This window comes from Trichosurus vulpecula, chromosome X (assembly GCF_011100635.1).
Source record: "Trichosurus vulpecula isolate mTriVul1 chromosome X, mTriVul1.pri, whole genome shotgun sequence".
NCBI lineage: Eukaryota > Metazoa > Chordata > Mammalia > Diprotodontia > Phalangeridae > Trichosurus > Trichosurus vulpecula.
The window spans coordinates 49557430-49585324 of NC_050582.1; the positions used below are offsets into that span (position 1 = coordinate 49557430).

At 35.0% G+C, this 27895-nt stretch overlaps 1 protein-coding gene across 4 annotated transcripts in view; it reads right to left on the minus strand.

Moving 5' to 3' along the window:
- The window catches only part of STAG2 (stromal antigen 2), a 127712-nt gene that overhangs the window by 75931 nt on the left and 23886 nt on the right, over nt 1–27895 (minus strand). For all 4 annotated transcript variants that reach the window (XM_036740365.1, XM_036740369.1, XM_036740367.1 and 1 more), the window contains exons 2-3: nt 7559–7705; nt 3081–3159 (exon numbers count right to left, since the gene is read on the minus strand). In XM_036740365.1, coding sequence (XP_036596260.1) covers nt 3081–3159; nt 7559–7602 — 123 coding nt within the window. In that variant the 5' untranslated portion in view covers nt 7603–7705. The remainder of the gene's footprint in view (nt 1–3080; nt 3160–7558; nt 7706–27895) is intronic.

Here is a 27895-nt window from a genome sequence, read left to right on the forward strand (position 1 = left end):
TCAAAGGAAAAATATGGACTTTCAATAAAATAGAGGACTTTGAAGCTTTCTATAAAATAGAGCTGAATAGAAAATGTGACTTTCAAACACAAGAATCAAGAGAAGTATGAAAAGGTAAACAAGAAAGAGAATTCATAAGGGACTTACTAAAGTTGAACTGTTTTGTTTACATTCCCACATGGAAAGATGATATGTGTAATTCATGAGACCTTTCTCAGTATTTGGGCAGTTGAAGGGAATATACATATATATAGACAGAGGGCACAGGTGAGTTGAATATGAAGGGATGATATCTAAAAAAAATGAAATAAATTTAAGGGGTGAGAGAGGAATATGTTGAGAGAGGGAGAAAGAGAAAGATAGAATGAGGTAAATTATCTCACATAAAAGTGGCAAGAAAAAGCAGTTCTGTTGGAAGGAAAGAGGGGGCAGGTAAGGGGGAATGAGTGAATCTTACTCTCATCGGATTCAACCTGAGGAGGTAATAATATACACACTCAAATGCGTATCTTACTCTATCAGAAAGTAAAGGGAAGGGGATAAAAAAGGGGAGGGGGGGAATGATAGAAGGGAGGGCAGATAGGGGGAGGAGGCAATCAAAAGCAAACACTTTTGAAAAGGGACAGGGTCAAGGGAGAAAACTGAATAAAGTGGGACAGGATAGGATGGAAGGAAATATAGTTAGCCTTTCACAACATGAGCATTGTGGAAGTGTTTTACTTAATGATACAGGTGTGATCTATGTTGAATTGCTTGCCTTACTATGGAGGGTGGGTGGGAAGGGAAGAGGGGAGAGTATTTGGAACTCAAAGCCTTAAAACCAAATGCTCAAAAAAAAAAAAAAAAAAGGTTTTTTGCATGCAGCTGGGAAACAAGATATATAGGGAATGGGGCATAAAAATCTATTCTGCCCTACAAGAAAGTAAGGGGAAAGGGGATGCGGGGGGGAGCACGGTGACAGAAGGGAGGGCTGACTGGGGAACGGGGCAATCAGAATATATGCCATCTTGGAATGGGGGGGCGGGGTAGAAATGGGGAGAAAATTTGTAACTCAAAATCTTGTGGAAATCAATGTTGAAAACTAAAATATTAAATAAAAATGATAAAATTTAAAAAAAGAAGAACTTATCAGTCAGAAGGCAAAGAGGCACACAGAGGAAAGAAGCAGGACTCAATACAAAATAAGGAAACAAGAAAAAGTAGAATAAAAACACTGAAAAAGATGGCCTGGTCATGCAGAAAGAGTAAGAGCCTAAGGACTCAATCGGTATCATCAAGATGTAAAAATAAACCAAGGTGGTTGGAACCCCTGGGTCAACTTGATTGAAGGATAAACATGTATGACTGAACATACACATCAATGAGATCAAAATCCATTTAATTGTATTTATCTTTGTATATCCCATCATCACCCACAGACCTTCTCCAACCAATCAGCAAGGGCTACTGCATAGAATATGTAATTAATAACCACTTGCTGTGATTCTGTATGGTTTTGAATCCTAAAACAAACCAAAAAGTTGAGAAATATCCAAGGATAAACAATGGAAAGAGCTTACTGGGAATAAGTTAAGACAATGGACAGACATAACAGGTATATAAAGTCTGACATCCTTGTTCCAGCTCTGAAACTCTATGATTCTTTACATGACTAGAGAAGGAATTAGACTCATCATGTAACGAACAAATACAAAAACTAAATACTACTGATAATCCCTGAAATAAACTACATGATAGAATAAAAGGAACGTTTAATTTCCCTAGAAAACAAAAGGAACGTTTAGAGACCATCTAGTCCAAATGCTCATTTTATGGAGAAGGAAACTGAGGCCCTGAGAGAAGTGAAGTGTTTTGCCCAAGATCACACAGGTAGTATTTAGTCCAGCAGGATCTGAACCAATATTATATGTAGTATTTATGGAAAAGAACAGACAAGAATGGCATAATTTAAAGAGTAAAAGGGAAACTGCATAAAGCAGCCATACCATTCCTAGGCCTATATCCCAAAAAGATCAAAGAAGGAAATTTATAGCAGGTGTTTTGTAGTAGCAAGAAACGGGAATCTAAGGTGGTCCACATTTACTTAGAAATGTGTATATACCCTGAAGATAAACGATTGTAACGAAACAATATTGTACTGTAGGAAATGAAGAAATGGGTAGTTTCAGAGAAACCCAAGGAAGACCTATATAAACTGCAGAGTGAAGTGAGCAGAACCAGAAGAACAATTTATACAATAACAATATAAAAATAAACAAATTTCATTGATTTGAGATGTGATCAAAGTGATGGAGAACCATGATTTTAGAGGATAGATTCCTATAGAAGAAAGGTAGTAAGACTCAGGGTGCATGGAGAATGAGACTTTTTTTGCACATGTCCACTGCAGAAAGTTCCTACAAAGGTCTTTTCCTCTGCCCAAGGTGGTAGAAGTGGGAGAAAAATAATGTTCATTAAAAAAACAAACTAAATTTGAATAAAGAGAGTATGATCTGTATTGGTAGAGGAAATGACAGTAATCCTCATCCATGAAATCAGCTCTAAAGTACTATGCTTTTCTTTTGAACCTCAAAATAAATGTGTACATATGCACAGACACAAATGTAAACATGCAAGTATTATGGCTGAATTTTTACTATAATAAAAACATTATTTTATTTGTCAAAAAGCTGAGGAAGAATAATGATCCCTTGATTCTAAGCACCCTAAAAATTTAACCTAAAACTGAAGCAAACAAATAGACAACAAAAACTATTATATAAATTAAAGCAGACTAAAATACGTTTTTTCAAAAAGACAACATTCTAAACATAGCGATGCACATGTACTGGTTCTCATTTTATAGATGCAAAAGTTATTTGATGTTCTAAAGGCCAAATACATTGTATTCATTAGCACAACTTGGGAAATAGACCAATTAGCTAAAATACAACAAAGTAACCAATAAAATTGCATGGATATTCTTTTAATAGTTTGTTTCCTGGTCCAAATCTTCCAACAACTTTAAATTGCTTCCAGCCAACATCAATATTTAATGACTTCAAAATGCACAACAGAGGTAATGTGAATGTTATACATACTTTTCCTTTGCCTTGTTTTTGGTTTTTTCCTTCAATATCCTCAAAGTCTGTGTCAGAAGAAAAATGTGTCTCTGACTCCCTGTAAGAACATGACAAGCAAATTTTGAAAACTTAATCAGAAAGCACTGCAAATATTTCAACTGTTTTGCAAAAAAAAAAAAAAAACCTCACAGGTCACAGAGGTGTAACTGCATACTCAAACCCAAATGTCATTAAAAGTAAAGTAAAAAAGTAAAAAGTAAAAAAATTCCATGAAATATTCCTTCTAATAAACGCTGCATAAGACATTACTTTAAGCTACTACATAAAGAGTTTAAATGTAAAAATGAATCAAATACCTAAACTTTATTTTAATGACTTTTTAAAAATACTCATTTTGTCTAAAAAACTCTGAAATACTAAATACTAGGAGTTAGGACATTTCATTACATTAGTTTCATTTTCTGTTTCTTCTAATACTATTTTTTAAATGATTATTGTCTATTAGAAATATCAAACTTTATTATCTAGAGTTTGTATATGTTGAGCTATTTTAAATTGTGAAGAAAAATCAACTATTTCAAGGCTTATACAATGCTAGGATCAGAGACTTGGAACATGGAAAGTACCCCTGAAGTCATCAAAACTAGCTCTTCATTTTGCTAATGAGCAAGATGAGGAGAGACAGAAAAAGCAACTTGACCCAAGTCACAAGATGGGATTTGAATCCAGGTCCTGTGACTGCAAATCCAGCACTTTATACTACTCTATGTAGTGGTAATTCACAAATTTGTATTTTTGTAAGAAAAAAGGTAATTAACTTTAATAAGGATATATACATAGTGATTCAGTCATCATGCAGACATATGCATATGCACAGAGCCTTTGGCTTATATTCTCATTAGTTATTCTTAATAAAAATGACGTGGATAAAAAGACAACAAATTGTTACATATACTGAAGAAAACATACCTATATATGGTAGAGGTACAAGCAGAAAAAAAAGTCAAGCAAACTGGATTTTATATAACACCAAATATAACCAAATTAGTAACCAAAAATAAGCATGACATCCTAAAATTTATAAGCCAACATATGGAAGTAAACTGAAAGGACCAGACCAAAGACAGGTTTCTCTGACGGATCAACTTTCTTCAATTTACATTTTATTACTACAATAAATACTTCTCCAGATATCATGTAGTAGCATTGATTTTTTAGATCTTAAATAAAGACTAAAACACCAATATTTAATGAAATATTACTATTCATCAGCACCTCGGTCTTGGTGTCTTCCTTCAGAGAATTTCAGGAGCCTAATGAACACTGTGATAATCTCTGCTTTAGTCCAGGGATGTGTTGACAACAGAATGAGTGTCATTTTTATCAGCAGTTTGACTAAAAGCATATACTTAAGCTAACTTCTAGAAGGGCTAGCTCCAGTTCTGTTATTTGAAAAACACCCTACCCTAACTCCAGGAAGCAAGGCTTTACAGTCTTCCAAAACTGGAAAAGTTCTTGCAAACCACAGCATTTGAAATGATTCTTCTATCTCTCCAAGACATTTATGGAACATTTGCAAAAATTCCTAGCACTCAGCTCTAGAAAGAGTTCCATAAACTTCTCTGAAAATACAGCAAAAACTAGTATTCTTTTTTAAGTCACTGGGAAATAAGCAGGTGTGAAACATGTACTTGCTACCTAACATATATAAAATAGAAGTTCAGATAAATCGTTAAAGCTTCATCAACACTATTACTAGGAAAGAAAAGACAAAGAAACCAAAACATACTGTTTTAAAAGCCACCTAATGTTTAGGTAGAAAAGTTTCTAAAGCCTACAAAATTAAACAGCCAACAGAAAGCCATAGAACAAAGAAAATAAACATAAACATAAAACAAATTCCTCAATAGGTGACTTTAACTCTTCTTCTTAGCACACCCTCTCGTGTATGAGCAACATGGGGATGAGGGAGAAGTATACAAGCATAAAAATGCCAGGATCTTTAGGTTCTTTGAATTTGAACAAGTCACCTTAAATCCCTGGGGCTGAAAAATTCAGGTGCTTACCTAGCTACAGTGCCTTCCAGCTGTAAAACCTATGAGCTCAAACTCAAATTGCAAGATTGTTTCTCTCAACAAAAAACCTATTTTGACAAGCAAAAGAACAAAGATAGATAGACTGATATGTAATTGAGGGGAGGAGAACCAATGAAAATTGCACGGCGTGAAGCTTAATTTCTTGGATTTAATCAAACCCCCTCATTTTGAGAGATAAAAAAAACTGAGGCCCAGAGGGGTAAAAATGGCTTGCTGATGGGTCAGCAACAGGACTGTTTAATGGCAGAACTCCTACTTCAATTTTACTGCTACTTGCACTATAGACTAAAGAAGGTAGCAAACTAATCATCCCTTTGTGGAGCATGGGGGATCAGGGATGTCACACTGGGTTAAGTACTAGATGCTTCAATTCTCACCACAAGCCACAAGGAGTGCCACTTGGGAATAGCCAGGAGGTGATATGGCATAGGGCAAAGCACAGCGGACCTGAAAGGAAGGAAGGACCTGGATGTGGAACCAGGCTATTTGAGTTCATATTCTAACTATATCATACGTGTGTGATCTCTGGCCTCAGCTACCTCAGAGCTAGACAGGACAGACCTCTTCCACCTCAAAATCTAACAGTGTACTCGAATATCAACTGCGATACTGTGTAACCCTGCTCCTTAATAATACCTGCATTTCCTATGTTTACAGGGTTACTGCTTGGGAAACTCTTGGTAAAATCCAAGTACTACGTAAACATGAGCTACTATGATGACAGTTCATTTTGGCATAGAGGTGGCCCTAGTACCCTAAAGACTGTACCAGGAAAGCAAAGTCTCTGCCAGATATAAGCTACCAATTATGGGACTGTCTGTAGTCTTTTTCAACGATAAAGAACTGTCATAGAAAGGCTCTTTAGAACTAAAGAAGTTTCAATCAGCTTTGTTGAAGGGAACACATCCATGACAGGAGCAACAACAAAGCCACAAATTGTCTAGATATTATTAGTACTTCAAATGTATTGGGTTGAAGCTGTTTTTTCTTCCCCATCCATGAAGCTAACAGGTCATTAAGACCATCCATTAGTTTAGATGTCCTAATATTTCAGTCAAGTAAATTTTACAATCTCTCACTGTGCTGCTTAATAGCCTGCGATGTATACAATGAAATAAGCTACCTAGAAGTATTATTATCTATACTCCCCTCTCCTGAGGGAGCCCACCCTCAGGTAGTGATGGGATAATATTTCTTTCTTTTATGTTCAAGCAAGAAAGAAGGTCTAAAGCCAAATCATGAATGTATGCTGTGACCACAACTGGAAGATTTTTATCTGGTGTAAAAAAATAGATGACTAAGCAATTAAGTGACTTTGAGAGGCAGTGAGATACAGTGTACAAAATACTGAATTTGTATTCAGAGAATCTAGGTTCTGATCCTGGCCCTGCTACTTACTACCTAGTCAAGTCATTTCACCTTTATGAGTCCTCAGTTCCAGAGGCTTGAACTAGAAAGTCTCTAAGGTGCTTTCAGTTCTAGATCTATTGTGGATCCCACGATTTGGCCATGGTCAGAATGTCAGCATGTATCAGGGTATAACTTGAACCCAGGTTTTGGCTTGGTGGATGGGAGATCACATCAAAACACTTAAAACTAAATATAGTGTGACATAAGCACATGAAATGCTCTATTCTAGTGCCATTACCAAAGACCCAACATTCAGGCCACAAGAAATTCTAAAATATGCATGTATTATCAAAGTCCACACCATTAATCTCTATTCTGATCTACCTTATTACTTACAAAACTAAATGCCACAGAAATTATAATAAATTATGCATAACTCGTAGAACCAATACACAAAATATCTTTTAGTTACAGTATGCTTATACTTCTCTAGCCTAAAAATTAGGTTTATTAAATTTTATGACTGACATATTCCTAAATTTAGAGACATTAAATTTTTGTAAATCATATTTAAATGTAATAGATTTTCAGGTTTTCCACATGCAGGTCCTATCTGGATCTAGAATGTACACCACCATACACTTTTGGACAACCACTTTAGTCTTTTAAACATTCTTATAGAAAAAGATGCCAAAGTGGCCATTCTCCCTCTTTTTCTTTCATTACATGTTCATTTCTAGGTACCATAATTTTCAAAGTTTGAGGAGGTGGGGGTAGGCAAAGGCTTGGAATAATAACTTTATTAAAAAGAACCAAAATTTTCAAAATTTCAAATTTTGAAAATTGTGACACTATTTGAAATAATTGGTAAGTCACAAAACCAGGGCTGGGAATCACTGTTCCAGAGTAAATCTAAGACTTTAAAAAGCTTGTTTAAAAGCATATATACTATTTTCTGTTTTAACTACCAATGGAAGATCAATAAATATGGGGAAAAACACCCAAAAAACCCCTTAGATTAATAATTACAACTATTAAAAATTAACTTACTGAAGTAGGTTAAAATCAGTTGGTATTTCTGGAGCTGCTATCATTTCTTTATCATCTTCTGGAACACCACAGTATTAGAAATAATGTGCTCATAAATTTATGTTTGCAAAGTGCAAGTGTACTTCTTTCTTCTGTGATAGACAATTCCTAAAAAAAGAAAAACAGGCCATGTTTATTATGGAAAGCTGAGAAAGGAAAGACAGCAAAATGATCCTCCTCAAAAGCTATAGACACCAATGCCTGCTGTCTTAGCAAATAAAAGGATTTTTTTTTACCTCCCCTTGACTTCTTTACCTAAATGCTCATTTTTGTTATAACCAGGTGCAACGCCACAATAGAAGTAAAGTAGAAAAGAAAGGCTTCTACTACAAATTTAAAATTTTTAAGTTAAATTATTTCTATTTCTTAGTTTTATTTTTAAAAGCCTACTCTAAATAATAGCATGTGATCTTTTTAAACAACTTCACAAAATTCAACTACTACATGGAACAATACGAAATTCTGAAATTTCCGAAGTATAAAAGGGGAAACTGATTTGACAAAGAAACTAACACTTTTCTCACGACATCCATTCATCCTTTCATTCAAGGAACATTTATTCAATAAGCCAACTATTGTATGTTTGAGGAGAGAGATGAAATATTAAATGTTTTTTTTAAAATCTCAACCATTCCCCCTAAAGTAACTGACAAGATAAACTGAGAAGAAAACAAGAAACTAACAGTCTCATATGAAGGCAGTAAGGTGTCCCAAGGTTTTAGACTTAGTTTGGAAATTAGTTTGGAAAGGTTATAATGGTGAGTCCAAGCAGGTGAGCAATACATAAGCAGAAAAAGAAAAATAGGCCAGTTTTGTTTCTATGAAACTCATGGCAGAAACTATACAGTTTTACTGGTAACTGCTGGCAACTCCAGCTAAGAGGCTGATGATCTACTGTTACATAACACTTTTTAATTTACTACTATGTAGCAATTGAAAGTACTTTAAGGGTTAACCTTCCAAAGCAATGTACTGATTATCTTTTCCAATGGCTCATGAGAAATTAACAAGATTTTCTGTTTCTTCCTTGACCAAGTATACAGATGCTACAAAAGCAAATTAGCCTTAAAAGGAACAAACAAGGCAAACTGAAAACCTTGTCCTGCTCAACCCTAGAACAGTGGTGTCCAACTCCAATAGAAAAGAGACCACGAAACTGTACATAAGGATCCCTGCTGGCCGTATATTTGACTTAGTCTTAAAATGTACTATTATCTATGTTTTATTGTATTTTTTTATTTATTGTTAGATATTTCCCAATTAGAGTTTAATCTGATCCACTTACACTTGCGTCGCAGACCTGCATTTGACACCTCTGCCCGAGAACTAAAAAATTCTAATACCAAAGTAGAAGGAGAAAAAAAAACAGAAGGCATGAATAATCTGCAAATTAGGAAAAGCAACTCCTGAATTACCCAAGAGTTGTCTTATAAAACCATATTGAATTTTGTCACTCTCCTAAAGTGCTCATATTGTAAAAATATCTAATTTAGTGACATGCCCATTACATGACTAAATCCACAACTGTTCTCTTAGCCTACCATTTAAATACTTCCATTTAAAAATAACTTTTGTGTGTATGTGTGGAGAGATTCTCAGAGCTAGTCAAATGAGTAGAGGTTCCCTGCCAGCTAGAACTTTAAGCAGAAAAGATAAATGTACCCACTCCAAAGCACATTAGAAAAAGAAACTGGCCACCTCATGATTTATTATAATTTAAATACAGATTCTGTTCATAAATGTACTCTGACTAGGCTATATGGCATAATGTATACAGTGCTGGACTTGGGCTTCAAAATGCACCTCTGACATTTGGTGTATAGTCAGGGGCAAGTCACTCACCCTAACAGTTTAGTTTCCTGATCTGGAAAATGGGGAAAATATTTGCACTACCTATGTCCACGAATGCTAATTGTAATGAAAGGAGTTTGCAAACCTTGAAGCCCTGCATGAGTGAAGATTTTTAAGAGAGAAAAAAGAGCCATATGTAAAGATTTTGTAGCCCCAAAAAAATTCTAAATGGAAGGGTTTGATGTAACAACATTCCTTATATAATTTCTGGTAAAGAATTCAGTTAAGTGTTGCCAGGTCAAATCAGGTTCAGCAAGATTATGCAAACTTGTGTCTAGTAATAAGAAAAAGTCAATATAAGGACAAGAATGAAGTACCAAAACATGAGCTTCTCTCAGTAGAGAGATTTTTTAATTGTAAAGTAATTAATAAACTTTGCCAAATATTTTTTCATCCCGTTAAAATAAAAAATTATGGTCATAACTGTTTTTATGTGAACTATAAAAAAGAACAGTTTTTTTTTAAAGTAGAAAAGTACCTCTTTGCCTGGGACACCATTATCTATTCCTAAGCATACTAGAAACGAACTAGCAATGGACAAAGAGGAGAGCTAGCCTAGGAGTCAGGATGATCTGAGTTTAAAATCTTGCCTCTCATACATGCCGATCATGTGCCTCTAGGTAAGTCACAAGTTGCCCCAAGCAAGACTCTAAACTGCAGAATTAATGCTGATCAATTTGGGGGGGGGGGGGGAGACGCACGGCAGGCAGAGTTCCCTATACCAATCAGGTCTTGATTAAAAAAAAAAAGCATCAGCAGCATACTAAATTCCAAGTATCTTTATTCTCTGCATTTTAGTTTTTTCCAAAATATCTACAACTTGCCATCAAGAGCTGGTTTTAGCTCAAAGAAAATTCTTAATTCAAGCAATAAAGCAAGTGCTAAATCTAGGCTTCTTTTAAGGTCAATCTTGGCCCACATAAAACCCCAGAATACATTTTTCACCTTGAGCACATTTACACAGTTGTATACAACACTCATAATGGGCTGCATTGGAAAAGTCTCTAAGTAACATCTTTTTTATTGAAGATATGGGCCATATTTTAAGAGAAGCCTTAATTTTCCTGTATAGAAATGAGATGGAATTTTATGGAAGCATAATAATGGCATGAATTTCATTAATAAAAAGTTTATTAATGAAATTTAATCCTTATGCTTTCATAAATAATCAGTATAATTCAAAATACAAATGTATACTCAAAGATCACAAGGTGGAGCTCTCACCCAAAACTAGAAAAAAAAATGGAACACAGGTCTCAACTCCTAGTCACTCTTTATCAGGTACACTAATTCCATATAGCATTAAGTTAATAAAATTCTTCCTATAAGGGAAAAGAGGAGGGAAGGATCATTACAATGATGCTAGGAGTAAAAGTATTCAAACTACCTGTCATCCCTTTTTTTTAATTGACAGGTTCAAATTCACAGCCATGACACATAATTAGCTGTCTGATATTTTCATAAATCTCACAACTAAAATACCAATCCCATGTCTGATCTAATCAACATTTGTTAAGTACCTACTATGTGCCAGGTACTGTGCTAAACATTGGGGATTACGATTAATAAAAAAAGTCTCTGCCCTCAAGGAGCTTACAATCTAAAGTAAATCATAGCAGTATGATCCAGAAAGAAAAAGGGAAAAGCAAAGGGAGTTACGTAGATATATCTTTTAGTTACAAGAATATAGATATATACATATGAAGAAACAATCACAAAATACAGCCTTTCTCTTGAAAAATCCTCATGTCATTAAAGAGATTCTTTGACTTTATAAGTTAATTGACAAGCAAGTTTTACAAATTCATATTGTTGAAACACCATTGATTTCTTCTGCAATATTTTCCTTCCTCACTGATGTCTCTGAAAATACCTGGCTTCTTTTAGGGCTAAACTGTCAAGTATTTTCATGTAAACTGTTTTCACATACATAACGTGGAAAATGATCCTTGGTTAAATTATAGCCTATGGTGTATGTTTCCAAACTATTAAGAAACTCTCTTTTCCTATCTATAAAACGGGAATAGTATTATTTGTACTACCCATCCTTTATCAGAGGTGGTTGCAAGAAAAGTAACGTGAAAATTCAAGTGAGTTCTCCTTAATAGGAAAACCTTTGCTAAGAAAGGTAATTATTTTGGAGAAGAGAGATTGCAGACTTAAGATACATAAACAATTGCATGAGATCATAGATTTGGTACTAAGGCACTGTGCATTCATTACTTTGACCACCAGTCTCTTTAAATGTCAAGACAGGTTTGAAAGGCTATTATAGCTGTCACTTGTCCCCAATAAACAATTTTAAGACAATTCTGGCAATAATATAAATTTTTACAGAAGTAGGAGGAGACCCTCCAAGAGGGCTAAGGGCATGCTCTCTTCAAACAAGCTTTTCAAGGGGTTAGGAAAGGGATGGGTGGTGGCATAGTCTTTTTTAATAGATCTAAGTCATCTCTAAGAATTACCAAGAAATACCCTTAAGTTTATGTAAATACGATCTAGAAATAGGCACTTCTCTCCCTCAAAGTGCATAATGCTGGATGACATAGAATGAGTGAGTGATTAAGTATCTCCTAGGAACTGCATTTTTCATTTGTAAGCAAAATTTACATTGTAATGCAATATAAAATTGTGTTAGATTTTTCTCACATACCTTCTTTATGATACATGCCCTTAAAAGTTGTTCCAGAGCTTCTGCCATTATTGACATCTTAATCAATAATGAAGGGACAACCCCCAAAACTGAGTTCACTGCTACTCCTTAGCTCATTTGTTTCCAAAACCACAGTAGCCTTGGGTTATTTGAACTATATTAACTTGAAAACCATGACTGATCATGTGCCAAGACTAAGTAAGGTACAGTAGCAATAACCAACATATTTCAGAGAATTACAAAACAGAATTAATTAAAAGATTTATAGACCTAAAAATGCATAAAATTCACATTAGGTTCCGAGAAAAGTCTTTTATTGATTTAAATCTAAATCCCAGTAGATATTTGCATCATGAAAATCACTTCACACCTGGTATCATGAGTCAAATGGCACATCTCAAACAAAAGAGAATTCATTGCAGAAAACATTAGCGCTAGGCAGGATTATGTCGTTTATGTAAAAAAAAAAAATCCAAGTTATATGTGGTGTTAAGCCCTAAGCTTTCAAATCATTCTTAAAAGGAACAGAAAGTACTTGGTAAATTTTTCATACATAGGTCAAACAGTACAAAAGTAAAGCACAATTCAGTTCAATGTGTAAACTATAACAAGACACAAAAGAAACTGCTTCTAGAGAGCAATTATTATACATTTTAATTATTATTTTAATTTATTGGTAAATTAATTTATTAACAAAATTGGTATTATAATAAAGTCAAATTTATTCCAAATTTTATCAAGCCTTTCCTCCAAACTCCACCTATTTCTAATCCCTTTCACTTCAGATTAGCTAACATCCTACTAATGTATCTATTACTATTACCTTCAGGCATTCTGTATCAAAAAAGTTTTTGGCTAATAACAGTAAATTCTTTCTACAATGTTAATTAGAAAAGTATTTACAAAAACATAACAAATACAATTTCATTGTTCATATACTTAAACATACACTCTTGATTTTAAGTAATGAATATAATGAATTTATAAAAATATAGTAAGAACTGGGTGGCTCTAGAAAGTTCAAGTTACTCCCCTGATACAAGATGGAAATCTTTCTGGCCAATGACAGATACCCCCTTCCCCTCAATTTAAATCTCCAGCAGTATAAATTCGGTGAAATTTAAATCACCTGATCATTACAGAATACCATCCTGTTGACTTAATCTGTTGATCTCTTACACGGCCATTTTATGAATTAAAAGGATATCAGCTATATTCATGATATTTTAAATTTAGCTAAAATACAAATGTGTCTATTTTTAAAGGTTAAATGACTTTAAATTCTCCAGTTTTAGAGCAGGGGAATGATCTAACCATATCAGAAAACATGACAACATTTGCCCCTGAAGGTAAGTGCTATTTCTGGCAAAGAAAGTAAAATTCCTCTATCATTTAAAACCATCAAGGTTGCAATGTTTTTCTTACCACATCAGACAGGCAGAAGAGGCTGCTCATATTTAGGTAATGTGTCTGTTTAAAAAAAAAATTGTATTAACTACAACTACCCACTATATAGATGACAATGCAATAGCTAACATTTACACAGCAATTTATAATATTCCTGTCCAAGTATGTGGTGAAACTATCATCACCCTCATTTTACAGATGAGGAAAATGGGGTGCTCCCTTCTCAAGAAAGAAGAATAGAAAAGAAGGCTTTAATAGCTTTAGGCTATAGACTATAACTCTCACTCCATAAAGAAATGCAATAGACATGCATGTAATGTTGATAAGCTGGCAATAATTTTCATAAAGATAAATTCCTAGAATTTTTCCTTATTTATTATTAATACAAGCAGTCCCTAGAACTTGCCTAACAAATTTTTCGCTCTCTGTCCCCGACCCCCTTATCCACTCTCAATACAATGAATGATACTGTAATACGCTACCTAATTAAGACGACAATCCTACCCTTTAGTCACTTGGTCTTGCATATTTGTTAGTAGTCTACATATCTTAGATACCAAACCCTCATCTGAGAAATGACAAAGATTTGTTCCCAATAATTGAATATTACTATGAAGTTAGAAATGATCAACAGTGAACAGAGAAGAACAGAAAAAATTTTAATGAATTGATGGAAGGTAAGAAGAAGCATGAAAACAAAATACACCACTACAAAAAAAAGCACAAAACAATCAAAAATGAATTGTTATTAAATTACAAAAAACAAGCTAGGTTTCAAAAAACAGATGAGAAGACATCTCTCCCCCACATTGCATATAATCTCATAATTGTCTAAAGTACTGATCTACTTAAAATCATTTACATGTTATATAAATTGATGGAAAAAATTAAATATGGCTATGTATTATCACCTTCATTAGTTTCAACGAAATGACTAGTTCTTTTTACATTTTAAAGTTTAAGGGTTTAAGCTTGATAAGTTTTAAAACTAAACTAAGACATTTAGGACACCCTATATATGGCAAACCTCACAGACGTGCAAATGTATGTGCTGTTCTTCGTATTTCAAAGATATTTACTGTTGCAAACAACCAACTTTACAGTATGAATAATGAGACAGAGTATCAACCATTTATTTCATATTGCATACATTAAAAATGCTCCTTTACCATGGATCTGTAATTGTTATTTTAAAATTGTCATTTATGACTTTTTTCTCTGCTTCGTATGCTGTCTTTGCTCAAAAAGAACGTTCCAGTTTCTGATTATTTCATGCCAAGATGTCTGCTACTATTTTCCAATATCCCACAGCTATACTACTTTGGCTTAAATTGTGTTTCCATGTGTCCTTATATAGATTTTCTCTGCTTGCCCAGCTTGTATAGTCATCTACTCTTGATAGTCATAACAGCTGTTTAGGTATCCTGCTGTCATCCATCCTCCACACGCTTCCTACCAAGAGTATTGTAGCTGGCAAGCACACTATGCTGGTAGACTGTCCAGATTCTAAAAACTTACTGATAATCCTACCTTCCTATTCACATTAGGTATGGCTCATACACTAAATTAAACAGTTTACCACTAAAGAAAACAACAGCTTATTGGTTCCAGAGGTAAATGTGAAATAGATACCCAGCTATTCACCAATACAATCAAAACTGGTTGTTTATATTACAAACAAGCAACTTAAGAAGTACTGTGCATACATTATTTCATTTGACACAACAATGCTGTGAAATAATTGAGCCAGATGTAATACAATGATCACTACTCCCATATTACAAATGAGGAAAATGGGAGGCAACACAGAGATAGAACTCTGAGCTGGAAACAAAATTAATAAGTTTGGTTATTAGTTAATTTATTATTAATAAGTTATTATTAGTTAATAAACTATATAACTTGCTTAGATTACAGGTAAGGAAATAGGTTAAGGTGACTTGTCCCAGGTCACACCATATTAAGCCAGCATTCAAACCCAGGTTCTTTCCACAAAATATGGATGCCATCCTGTTATTTTGTCTATCAGTGTACGTATCACTCACACATTGCACAATGTACTGCTACTCCAATAGCCAAAGGGACAATTTTTAGTTCCATATTGCTGACAAAAATGGAACAAACTCAGTAGTTCAGGATAGTATACGATTCTAGCTTCCTATAGTTAGGCAACTGTGCAAAACAATCTACAACATGGGCACAGCTAGGTCCCCATTAATACAGATATGACTGCCTGTACCTGAATTCACACTATTTGAAATTGTCATTATGTAAACTATGATCATTAGTTCCAGTCCAATAGAAACATGCAGTGTGAATAGACAGTGAAAATTCTGGAGCAGTTTCTGATGAAGTCTGTAGTCTCCTGAGTTTTTCCCATGAATCTAGAAACCTAAGAACCTTCCTTGTTGCATACACATAAAAGCAAGCACATAAAATAATTTGGACAACTCTCCTTAATTCCAATGGTCAAAGAGAGTGGACTACACAAAAAGGAGTAAAGAATAAGCACTACTACTAATAGGTGGTATGTCTGAGCATATAATATTTCATTTGATTCTCAGAGGAACAGTAGGCACTAGAGGTAAATAGTATTCCCATTTTTAGAGGAAAACAGGCTAGCCCATAACTATTATCTGATCCACGTTCTCCTGATTCCAAGTCCTGAATTCTACTCATTGCAGATTACTATTTTCTTCACCATGTTACAGCCAACCACTTTCTCCTGTTCCTACTCTAGGACCCTAGTTACCTGGACTCCACTTGTGAGCCAGTAACACAAATGCATATGTAGAAGTATTACCTGTTCTTAATACACTCTTACTAGTTAATAAATCCCTGAAAGTCAGAATTTCATCTACTGATTTGTCCTTATTCCCCATATCTAGTAGCACCTGCTATAGTTTGACACCAGAGTAGCTGATACTCATTCTCTACTATTTCACTCTGAGATACTACATTTTTGAAAGGCTGAATTCTGTCCTAAAAAAGGTTTAAAAGATTCAAGAAATTTTTACAGATTCTACTATCTACGACAGATCTTCTTCTACTGTCAGCTCTTCAGATGTACTGTAAAAATGGTTAGAACAATAATTTAACACAAAAATATGTTTTAAGGGGTGTGGCATTAAGTGGTTCCTATGTGTAATGTGCTGTGTTGGGCAGTGCAGGAGACAAGACAATAACAAGGTGCTTGTCCCCAAGGGGCTTACTAGATTATAGGAAACGCACATATAAAATTCACCATAAAACAAATTACAGTAACTTGACTACAAAGAGTATAAACTGACAACATTAGATGAGAATGTAATTTGGGGCGACAGAGGAAGGATCTCAAAAGGCTCTATGTAAGAGATGGAAACATCTGAGATGGACTTTGGGGGGAAAAAAGCATAAGGGAGTGAACAGCTTGGTAACTGAAGTTTTGTTTTATAAATAAAAGGAAACAATATTAAATATTTTTAAAAAGTAGATTATTATGTAGTAAGAAATAATAAATGAGAAATTCAGAAAAATGTGGTAAGAACTGTATGAACTGATAGAGTAAAATAAGCAGACAACTGATAGAACTAAAACAAGGTATACGAAGATTGCTAAAAGGAAGCTGAATTAAAGTGAAAATCAAATGAAGGTCCCTGATAACAGAAAAAAAAAGCACACATCATTAACCCTCAAAAGCAGAGAGCAGTGTACCTACAACAGCAGAATATTGTACATAGGCATGTATAATTATCAGGTGGTTTTGGTTGTTTTTTCTAACAGGGTTACAGGTTTTGCTCAACTTGCCACTGCCCCCTCTTTTTTTAAACAAGAGAAAGCTTGCTGGATATTGGAGCTATGTGTTTGGAAATAATATGATGTAAAAAAGACATTAATTAAAAATAGTATTTTTAAAATATTAAGTACATGTAGATTGAGACTCAGAGGACCTGGGTTTAATTTTGTTTAACATTCCTACTTAGACAACCTCAAAGTTCAATGCCCTCATCTATAAAATGGTGATTCTAAAATCTCTTTTAAATCTAAAGTTTTATTCTCACTCCCACCAGTCTCCTTAAAATATCAGGGGAAAACACTCCTTTGCCTCTCTAAAGGATAAAAGACTGATGAGGTGCCACAAGGGCAACCCACTGTTTTCACTTAACAGAAACATTTGAAGAGAATGGAAGTAGGAAATCCATTTGTTCCAGCACCTCAGAAACTGGAAATAAGTCATAAATCAGCTACTGTATCTACCCTCAAGTTAATTCTCTCCAAAAGCTATCCCAAAGCTGTTACTACTTAGAACCCCCAAAACAACTGCAATTAATACCAGTCCCTAGTCTCAAGAAAGGTAATCAAGTTAGTGAGACATACTGTTTTCTCCAAATAATTTTAGGAAGGGACTAAAGAATTTCAGGAAAAAAAGGAGCCAAATATACAGAAGCACATACGGCCCACTTCCTAATTTCTGTTACCCCATTAAAGAATCAGAAAAAATAGTGATGTAGGGCACATGGTATTATATGACTGAGCACTCATCCTTGGTGTTCTAGTTTCCTTCCCCCATTTATATAATTTTTCATAAAGGTCCTTCCCTATTTCTTTGTTTTCCTAATATTGTATTATTACAGTATTTCATTATATTCATGTACCACAAATAAAATGTGTAATCCCAATTTGTCCAAAAGTTTCTCAGTGAGCAGTTTATTAAAATCATTGGCCAAATTAGGATCCTCAAATAAGGACATCCCTGCAGGAACTTCAAATGTTGTGAGAATCCTCTTCTATATTGGGATGTGCTCTCAAGTCCCCACTTGTAATGTAGTCCATGTCACCAGACTACTTGTGTCAGAGGCAAGACATGATCCCAAATTTTCAGCATTAAAAGGCCAGCCCACTTTTCACTACCCTGCTACTCCAGGCTACCTCTCCACTTATTAAATAATGTCATTTACATTGAGAAGTTAAGCTTTGTGTATATAAAGAACAAGATAGCTCTATAACCATGCCAAAATAAAAAAAAGCAAATTCTACCTCTGAGGCTAGTAAATACTACTACTAAGGCTGTAAACTTCAGAAGACTTTTTCAGTATTTATAACACTAATACTAGAAGAACTAGAATTTAAGAATATCTCAAATGATCAAGGCAGTTTTTTTCTTAACCCATAAGGAAAAGGAAATAAAATGTTTCAAAATAAAATTTAATTTTTTCTGTTAATTGATACACATGGTTGTTCTAGCATTAAAGATCTCACTGCAATGCAGAGAGGCTTGTTTTCACAAAATCTAAGCCAAAATTATGTTGCTTCATATAAGCAGTCTTAAGAAGACAGTCTTTATAAAGTTGGAAACAGTGTATCAACAGTACAAATTCAACAGGCCCTCCCCTTTGACTAAGTTAGAATTTGCTACTATTAAATATTGTTCCATAAATAAAAATCAATTCAATTTAAATTGAACCTAATGAGTTATACTCTAAGCAGCATGATAGTTCTTTTAAATTACACTAAATGACACTGTACTAAATGTTGATACTATACCAGTGTCCCAACCTTTTCCTAATGAGAAGCTACTTTTCATTTTATTACAGAAGGAAGAGTAGGGTAGTTATAGGGTAGCTATGTTGTCAGTACTAGGAGCAGGTGCTGATGTGTAAGAAGGAGCTTTGAGGCATGGAATCTCAGGATTGGAAGAGGAGGCAGTTAGGAAACTAACTAAAGGTTTATTAAATCAAAAAAGACTTCTTGTCTTTTCAGATCGAATTCTACTATAGCTAATAAAAGTTCCAATTCCCGCTTCACAAACAAGGCTTATTTCAAAAGTCCATCTTATGGACTTCTTCTCACAGAAACAATGTTATAGTGTGTCTCTAAAATAATGACAGCTACTACAGATACAAGAAGTCTGTCTTTGCTTTGTAAAGACTCTGTAAATTTCTATGAAATTCAGTATAATTGTAACAAAAATACTGCTGGCTATGGTATCATGAAACAAATTGTTACAATACTAGCAACAAAATAAAAAGTTGAATGTTTATTTTGAATGCTAGGGGTGCTAGAAATCAGGTTTAAGCAGAGAATAAACAAGTAAATGAAGACTAAATAGAGATTTTGGGAAAAGTTCTTGGTACTTTCAAGGACTGAAGGCACTAGACTAGTCCTTTACTTCATATGAATGTCAAAACTGACAACTTTCTTTTTAATTGATATAAGTAGAGCATTTCTTATTAGTCATCAATGGAGCTATCCTTCTGTACCCTCCACCCCCACAAATACTGGGAGAGATAAATCGAGCCCTTTTCCTGAAGTAACTGAACAAGCTGTAAAAAGGGGAGGAGGAAGGCTATTTAGGAGGATAGCACTTGGATTATATCTCTCTTCAATTTATCACCCTTTTGTATTCTAGGTTACAAGCACATGTATTCTATATTGGGATGTGCTCTCAAGTCCGCCCTTGTAATGTAAGAGTTACTTGCCTGGGGCACTAGATGCTAAGTGACTTGGTCCATGTCACCAGACTGCTTGTGTCAGAGGCAAGACATGACCCAAATTTTCAGGATTACAAGGCCAGCCCACTTTTCAACACAAGTTGCTACTTGTATCAATCATGCTATTTGTCCCAGATTCAGCTTAATAAATGTTTCAATCCAATCCAAGGCTACAGAGGAGAAACTGGAGGTGGAATAAACCTTGTACATTGTGTGTAAGAAAATGGGAAGGGGGAGCATGATATGCCTACAAGTAAACTGTGAGGAAAAAAGGTGATGAGGAAAAGACATTAGAGATGCTAGCAAAGACAGACTGAGTCACACAGTCAAATAGGTGGCAGTCTCAGTAGTGATGTGTAGTTGGCAACTGGCCATTTGAATGAAAAAGATATTGTAAAGTCAGATGTCTTTTATTCAAAAACCATCTGTACCAAAAAAGAAATCTATATAACTGATAAAATTGTGTTTTGATTAAGTGCAAGAGTGATGACAAGGAAAGTTCAGCATGATCAGTATGTTGGTATGTAGCTGGAGAAGGCTTCATGTAGGGTAGGATTTTAAGCTGGTGGAATTTAAGTAAAGAAGAGTAAAGCAGTCATTGCATGCTGGGTAAGAGCATGACCAAAATTATGGAAGGAGGAATATTCACTGGATTATAAGAACATAATTTGGGAACTAGTGGGACAAAGTGTTAGGTAGACAGAGTGAGTGGTTTAAGAAGACAGGAGAGTTACAAATAAAACCAATGTAGAGATTAGAAGGAAAGCAGAAAGGGGGGGGGCAGGGACTTTCTAGACAGTTTCACAGATAAAAGTCTCATATCTCATACATACATATAGAACTTTGTCAAATTTACAAGAATGAGTCATTACCCAACTGATAGTCAAGATATGAATAGGCAGTTTTTCGATGAAGGAATAAAAGTTATGTATAGTCACATGAAAAATGCTCTAAATCATTATTGATTCGAGAAATACAAATTAAAATAACTATCAGATATCATGTCACACCTATCAGACTGGCCAAAATGATAGAAGGGGAAAATGACATGATGGAGGGAAAGTAGAATGGAGGAAAACATGGAAAAACTGGGACACTAATACACTGTTGGTTCAACTGTGAACTGATCCAACCACTTCGGAGAGCTATCTGGAATTGTGGCCGAAGAGTTATAAAACTGCATGTACCCTTTCACCCAGCAATACCACTATTAGGTCTGTTTCCCAAGGTGATCAGGGAAAAAGGAAAAGAACCTATATGTTCTAAAATATGGACAGCAGCTCTCTCTGTGGTATCAAAGAACTAGAAATCGAAGGGATAACTATCCATTGGGAAATGGCTGAACAAGTTGTGGTATATGATTGTGATGGAATCCTACTGCACTGTAAGAAATGATGAGCAGGTTGATTTTAGGAAAACATGGAAAGATTTGCATGATATAAGGAAGAGGAAAATGAGCAGAACCAAGAGAACATTGTACACGGTAATAGCAATACTGTTCAAAGAATAATTATGAACAACACAAATCAACTACAAAGGACCTATGAAGAAAGATGCTATTCACCTCCTGAGAAAGAACTGATAAATAAAAGTATGCATAGCATGGTTTTACATGTACATATTTATACTATGTAATGAATACGCATGTTTATTTTATATACATATATGTAAATGGTGGCCTTTTCTAATGTGGGCTAGGGAGGGCGGTAGGGAGACAGTTTGAAATGTAAATGTAACAAAAAACAAATGTAACAAAATGTGACAATTAAAAAGGTAACAAATGTAACAAAAATTAAAATGTAACAAAAATAAATTAAATTAAAAATAAAAAGGCAAGAGAGCTACATGAGTTTTTTTAAAGGAAGATGCCTGGCAGTGGTATGTACGAAGAAGCTACAGTAATTGTTGAACATACATATTCAGAGCATGAGAAGAATGAATCAAAAACTGCAGGATTTCTAGAATAGTAGTATCAACGACAAAAATAAGGAAGCTGAAAAGAGAAAAGAGATCCTGGAGGTTGCAGTATGATGAAACATGTAGCCTAGATATTTACATTATGTACCTAGCTTGATAAATGTTTACTGAATTGAATTGTTGAATGTGTACATGAAACTACCACAACTTGTACTTTTCTTGTAAAGCTCATAAGACTCAACTATGTGCTCTTTTTTTAAATCATGCATGTCAATTATAAAACCCATTAAAACTTTCATTAAGATACTTTTAATACTTAATTGCAAGTTGAACCTCTAATATTATAGTGACTAATTAAAATATTTTAAATCTAAGTTTGTCAATACAAAATCTTAAAAACATTTTAATAGGCAGGGAAAATTGTTAAATAGGTGAGGGAGGATTCATTGAAAGGCAGATTCTCCAACAGCAACTGGGTGATAAACTCGACACTTTTAACTTTTTGATTTTTTAAAACTCCAATCATTTCCCAATATCCAATCCTCTCTCCCTTGTCACTCTGCCTTATAACAAAGGGGGAAAAGTTCATCAAAATCACAAAGGTAGTACACTAGATAGACCACTGGACTTATCAGGATGACCTGAGTTTAAATCCAATCTCTCTGGGCAAGTCATTTCAATAATCCCTGTTTCTCAGTTTCTTCATCAGTAAAATGAGAGAGATGGCCTATGATCCTATAACCTAGTAATGTCTGCAAAACTTCAAACCAATGGAAAGGTACCTTTCTCACCATCTTCTCGCCAGGACCAATATAGGTCATTCAATGTGTTCAATTTGAACACCACTTTTAGTGTAGGGCAGGTGCAGTGGAGAGTGTCAGCTCTGGAGTCAGGAAGACTCATGGACCTGAGTTCAAATCCACACCTCAGACACTTACTAGCTATGTGATCCTGAGCAAGTCATTTAACCCTATTTGCCTCAGTTTCCTTATCTGTAAAATGAGTTGGAGAATGAAATGGCAAACCACTTCAGTATCATTGCCAAGAAAATCCCAAATAGGTTCACATTAAGAGTTAAAAAACAACTAATCTGAACTCCTTTTAGTATTGTTTTCATTTACCATATTCACCACATTTTTTAGCAATAGGAATTTCAATGTCTACTGTGACCTAAATTTCTATAACCCTTAATAAAACATATTTCTTCCTTTATAACCAGACAAATAAGTGGGAACAGGGAGTATTTTATTCATTCTAAAGAATACTTTAAAAAAAAAAACATTCCTGTTTTTAACTGGCCTTTGCTCTTCCCGCTCCAAGTTATTGCCAAAAAAAAAAAAAAAAAGAGAGATTACTAAACTGTCTACAGTAGGAATATGTAAATAAATACAATGAACCAAGCAGTATGACACAATTCAAATACAAGAAGAACAAGGCACATTTCTGCTTCCCGGAAGCACCACCATTTTCATAAGAGACAGGAGAAGGATTCAGTAACAGCCTCTTTGTTGATGTGTTGCTCCTAACTTTTGATTCCTGTCCCAATTATGACACAAATAACTGGAAGCGAAGTAACACACTGGCAGTAGCATCCGTTTATTCCTTTAGATATTCAAAATAATTTAACTGAGTTATGGGTAAGAAAATCAAGTTTGAATCTGGCTCATCGCAGCTACTTGACTTGATGAACAAAGGATATAGAGTAAATTTTAAAGTTTGTTGTTGTCGTTGGTAGGGAGAGAGGAAATCAATCCTCCAAAACGCCCTCATTAAACATTCAGATTAGATGGTCATCTATTGCAGAACTATCACTGTACATGACAGGAAATGTGATTTGCCCATAGGCTTACATTCTATTGAGGAAACCAGGGAATGAAAAAACCAGAATGTATAGAGAAAAGTAATTACAAAGATATGTAAGTAATGAAGATAGTAAAGTCAAAAGAAGTTAAAAAATTTTCCTATATCACATGACTGTTGGTGGCAGGGACAAAACTAGAAATCTCCTGACTCCTAAGTACCCCTTCCATACAACCAAGGCTGACTGCCTGGCAGTGTCAATTAAGCTATGGAGCAGACATAGGAGACAGAATACACAAAAAAAGTAAGGAGAATTAATTTCTATGATAGAGAGTTCATCTTTTTTGTGCCATGGACCCCTTTGGTGAAGTTCACGGACTCTTTTCCTAGAATAAGGTTTTTTTTGTTTTTAGTATGTTTAATTTTTTTAAATTTTAAAAACTGAATTCCAAATTCTGACTCTCTCCAGCTACTCCCCCACTCATTGAAAAGGGATGCAATATGATATCAATTATACATGAAGTCATACAAAACATGTCCTTATGAGCCATCTTGCCAAAAAAAAATAAAAGTGAAAAAAGCATGCTTCAATCTGTACTCAAGAGTTCATCAGTTCTGTCACTGGATGTGGATAGCATTTTTCGTCGTGATTTCTTTGAAATTGCCTTGAACCACTGTACTGATTACAGTAGCTAAATCTGATTATTGCTGTTACAGTGTACAATGTTGTCCTGGTTGTGCAAACTTCACTTTGAATCAGTTCACAGAAATCTTCCCAGATCTTCCTGTTCATCATTTCTTATAGTACAATAGTATTCTATCACAATCATATGCCACAGCTGCTCCTTTAGCCATTAATTGATGGGCATCCCCTGAATTTCCAATTCTTTATCACCACAAAAATAGCTGCTACATATAAGTTCTTTTCCAGAATAAGGTCTTTGAATGCATACATAAATACATAATACATACACTAATTTAAATACATAAGGCTAATTTAAATGCATACATAAATACATAATACATAAAATACATAATTGCAAAAGAAACCAAGTATGCTGAAATAGTTGTCCATTTTATTTTCCAAGTTTATTGACTCTATGTAAATAAACTATATTCTTCCAGGACCAGAACACAGCAGTGGTAAAGTTTATGAACTGCAGTGCCAATATCAGGTAGCAAGAGGAACCCTGGTGGGAATAGCAGTGGCCAGCAGAAAGTAACAGGAGTATTCAACAGTTTGGTGGCCCCCAAACTATAGGTGATATGGTGGATTAGTGAAGAGTCAACCGGGAAGAAAAACATAGAATAACTCTGGAGGAGCATATAGCCAGTTGATTCTTCTTCCTATAGCCTTTATGGGCACCTGTATGCTTTTATTGAAAGACTGCCAACCACTATAGGTCAACAGTACCAAAAGAAAGATTTTCATTCTACACAAATGACAATGACCAATTGTCTCTCAGCCCTCTATATCCAGCAACATCTGCACCTACAGTTATAGCTATGCTATGGCACACCACAGACTAACTTTTAAAAGACAAGAAAGTACATTACTAAATTTTAGAAGAACTATATTAAATGAAAAACGTTTAAAAGTTGAACTCAATTTTCCAGGAATTTGAAAAGTTAAGTGTTAAAATTTAATCTGAATTCAAGACATTAAACTATAGCTATAAGTAAAATCTTAATTTTAATTAAAAATGTGAATCTTTATCAAATGCTCCCAAATCTGATGTTTGTTGTAAGATCTTAACAATGAGGTAAGGCCTACAGGTCTAAAAAGGTGTTTTAGTTAAGTTGAATATTACTACATTGTGGCTCAGTGTTTAGGAACAACCCAACCCTATAGCTTCATTGCTCCTCACCCAGGAAAAAAAGTTCACACATTCATTTAACTCTTCACAATTTAGTCTGGGCCAAGTACAACCCAATCCCAATCCTGATCTTTTGGAAGCTTTAACCACATCCAACCGGGGTCCTATTCACTCAGGCAGCATGGTGGCTGTTTCCAGAGGGTTCATCATATTAATGCCTGACTTAAGCCTAGTGCAGCTTGAAACTCCTGATCTCAAGTGATCCACCATCCTGAGCCTCTCCCAAGAGGGATTACAAGTGTGAACCACCACGTCTGACCTAGAATTATATTTAACAGAGACTTATAAATCAATTATAAATCAATTGATCGAGAAGGGACTGAACGCTCTCATGTTACAGAGAAGGCCACCTCATACCAGGGAGGTGAAATGACTTGTCCAAGTACAAAACAAGTACAAAAGTAAAGCAAAAAAAGTGATTTACAATGAACTTTTCTAATACAACCATGTGACTTAGACTGCCTCTAATTTGAAATTTCTTTGGATATTGTTATTCTTCTAAAACAAAAGTGTAAAGGTAGGACGTAGTGGTAGATAGTGGTCAATCTTTCAATCAAAGACCTGGGTTCAACTTCTACCTGGCATATAACTAGTTTTGTGACTATGGGCAAGTTATTTAACTTCTAAGCGATCCAAGCAAGTGTAAATGTCTAACAGTATCATTGATTTAGAGGTAGAAGAGGCCTTAGATGTCATCTAGTCCAAATTTCTCATTTTACTGTTACAGAAAGTGAGATGCCAGAAGGTTAAGTGACTTGTACAAAACCACGTAGTAATAAGTGACAGAGCCATAATATTTGTACCCAAGTCCTCTGACTTCAAATTGTTCATCTGTATCAGTATAGGAAGTTTCCACAGGGATAGAAGAAATCACAGGTCACAAACCAAAAGTGACATTAAATGAGTAAAAATATCCTCCACCTCACCCTAGACTCCCTCTACCCCCTGAAAACAACCACATCTTTTGCTTTGCTTTTTCAGGAGATTTGACATTTCTGACCACTCTAAAATCAACTACTAAGCAACCTCCAGATATTCTGCAGAAACCAGAAGATGATAGGAGAATCTATTTCCCTCTAAGTTTCACCTAAGAACCAGCTAATGGATCAGCCACAAATGGCAAAAAGAACCCACTTGGAGTCATGAGATCAAAGTTCAAGTCTCAGCTCTCACACTGTTTAGCTGTGTGACAATAATCAAGTCTCCCAGAGCCCTCTCAGTTTCCTCGTCTGAAAGAAATACCTTCATTTCCTTTATCACAGGTATGGTAGTAAGGAAAGCATTCTTTGTACAGTGCCTAGCATAGGACTAGGTTAATCATTTAAATGCTGCCTCTATTTTTTCCAACCATAAGTGAATCAAGCAAGTAAATATTTATTAAATTACCCTATGCCAGGGAGTGTGTTTGTTTCTGGACATATGAAAGACAAAAGAGAAAGTCTTAAAATAAATAGTCTAAAAACTGGAAGAAATGTTAAGGCCAACTTTCATTTTACAGATGAGGCCCAGAAAAACTAAGGGACTTTCTGCTAGAGATCAAACAGGTAGTAAATGGTAGGCACAGATTTGAAAAGACTGCTTTGGGGGGCAGAGGGAAGTTTCTGGAAGTGAACAGCCAAAAATATGTCTTATATATATACACATACATTCAAGAAGCATTCTTGAGGATGCCTTAAGAACAAATTGAATCAGAAAGGCAGCAACAAATCCAACTCAAGCACAGGTCAAGCATAGGAGACAGGGCAATTCAAACCCTGGTTGCTTTACAGAAAGACAGGTTGTCAGATGTTCCCTTCAAGAGTGGCCCATGAAAGGGAAGGCTAGGAACATGACATTTCAATCATATTAACTTCAGGAAAATAGATAATAATAAAGATGAGCAAACTTCAAGCTATGGAGCCACTGGGACCTGGTCAAAGTGAAGGAAGCTACTGCCAAGGTTTACCTCTCCAAAAGATCTGAAGCCCAAAGGAGTGATTTGTGGAGACCAAACAGAAGATTGTCTCTCATTCAGGGGAAACAGGAAAGAAGGACTTGTTGGACTTAGAGCCTAGAAGCAGAGATTTTCATACAGATGAAGCCAGAGAACTTTTTTAAGGGTCAGTCAGGAATAAGTTCTCAGAGTCAGAGAGAGTCAACAACTGGAGACAGGGGACAGCAAACAGTTTCTTCTACCTTGGGCAGAAAACCCAGAACTTATGGAAGGAAAAATCGAGAAGAAAAAATATTCAGTTCATTTTCTGGCAGGTAAAGAGAAAGAATAAGAAAGATTCAAGTCTAGCTCCCTGTACATTTTGATTTGAAGACCAAGGTTAGACTTTTA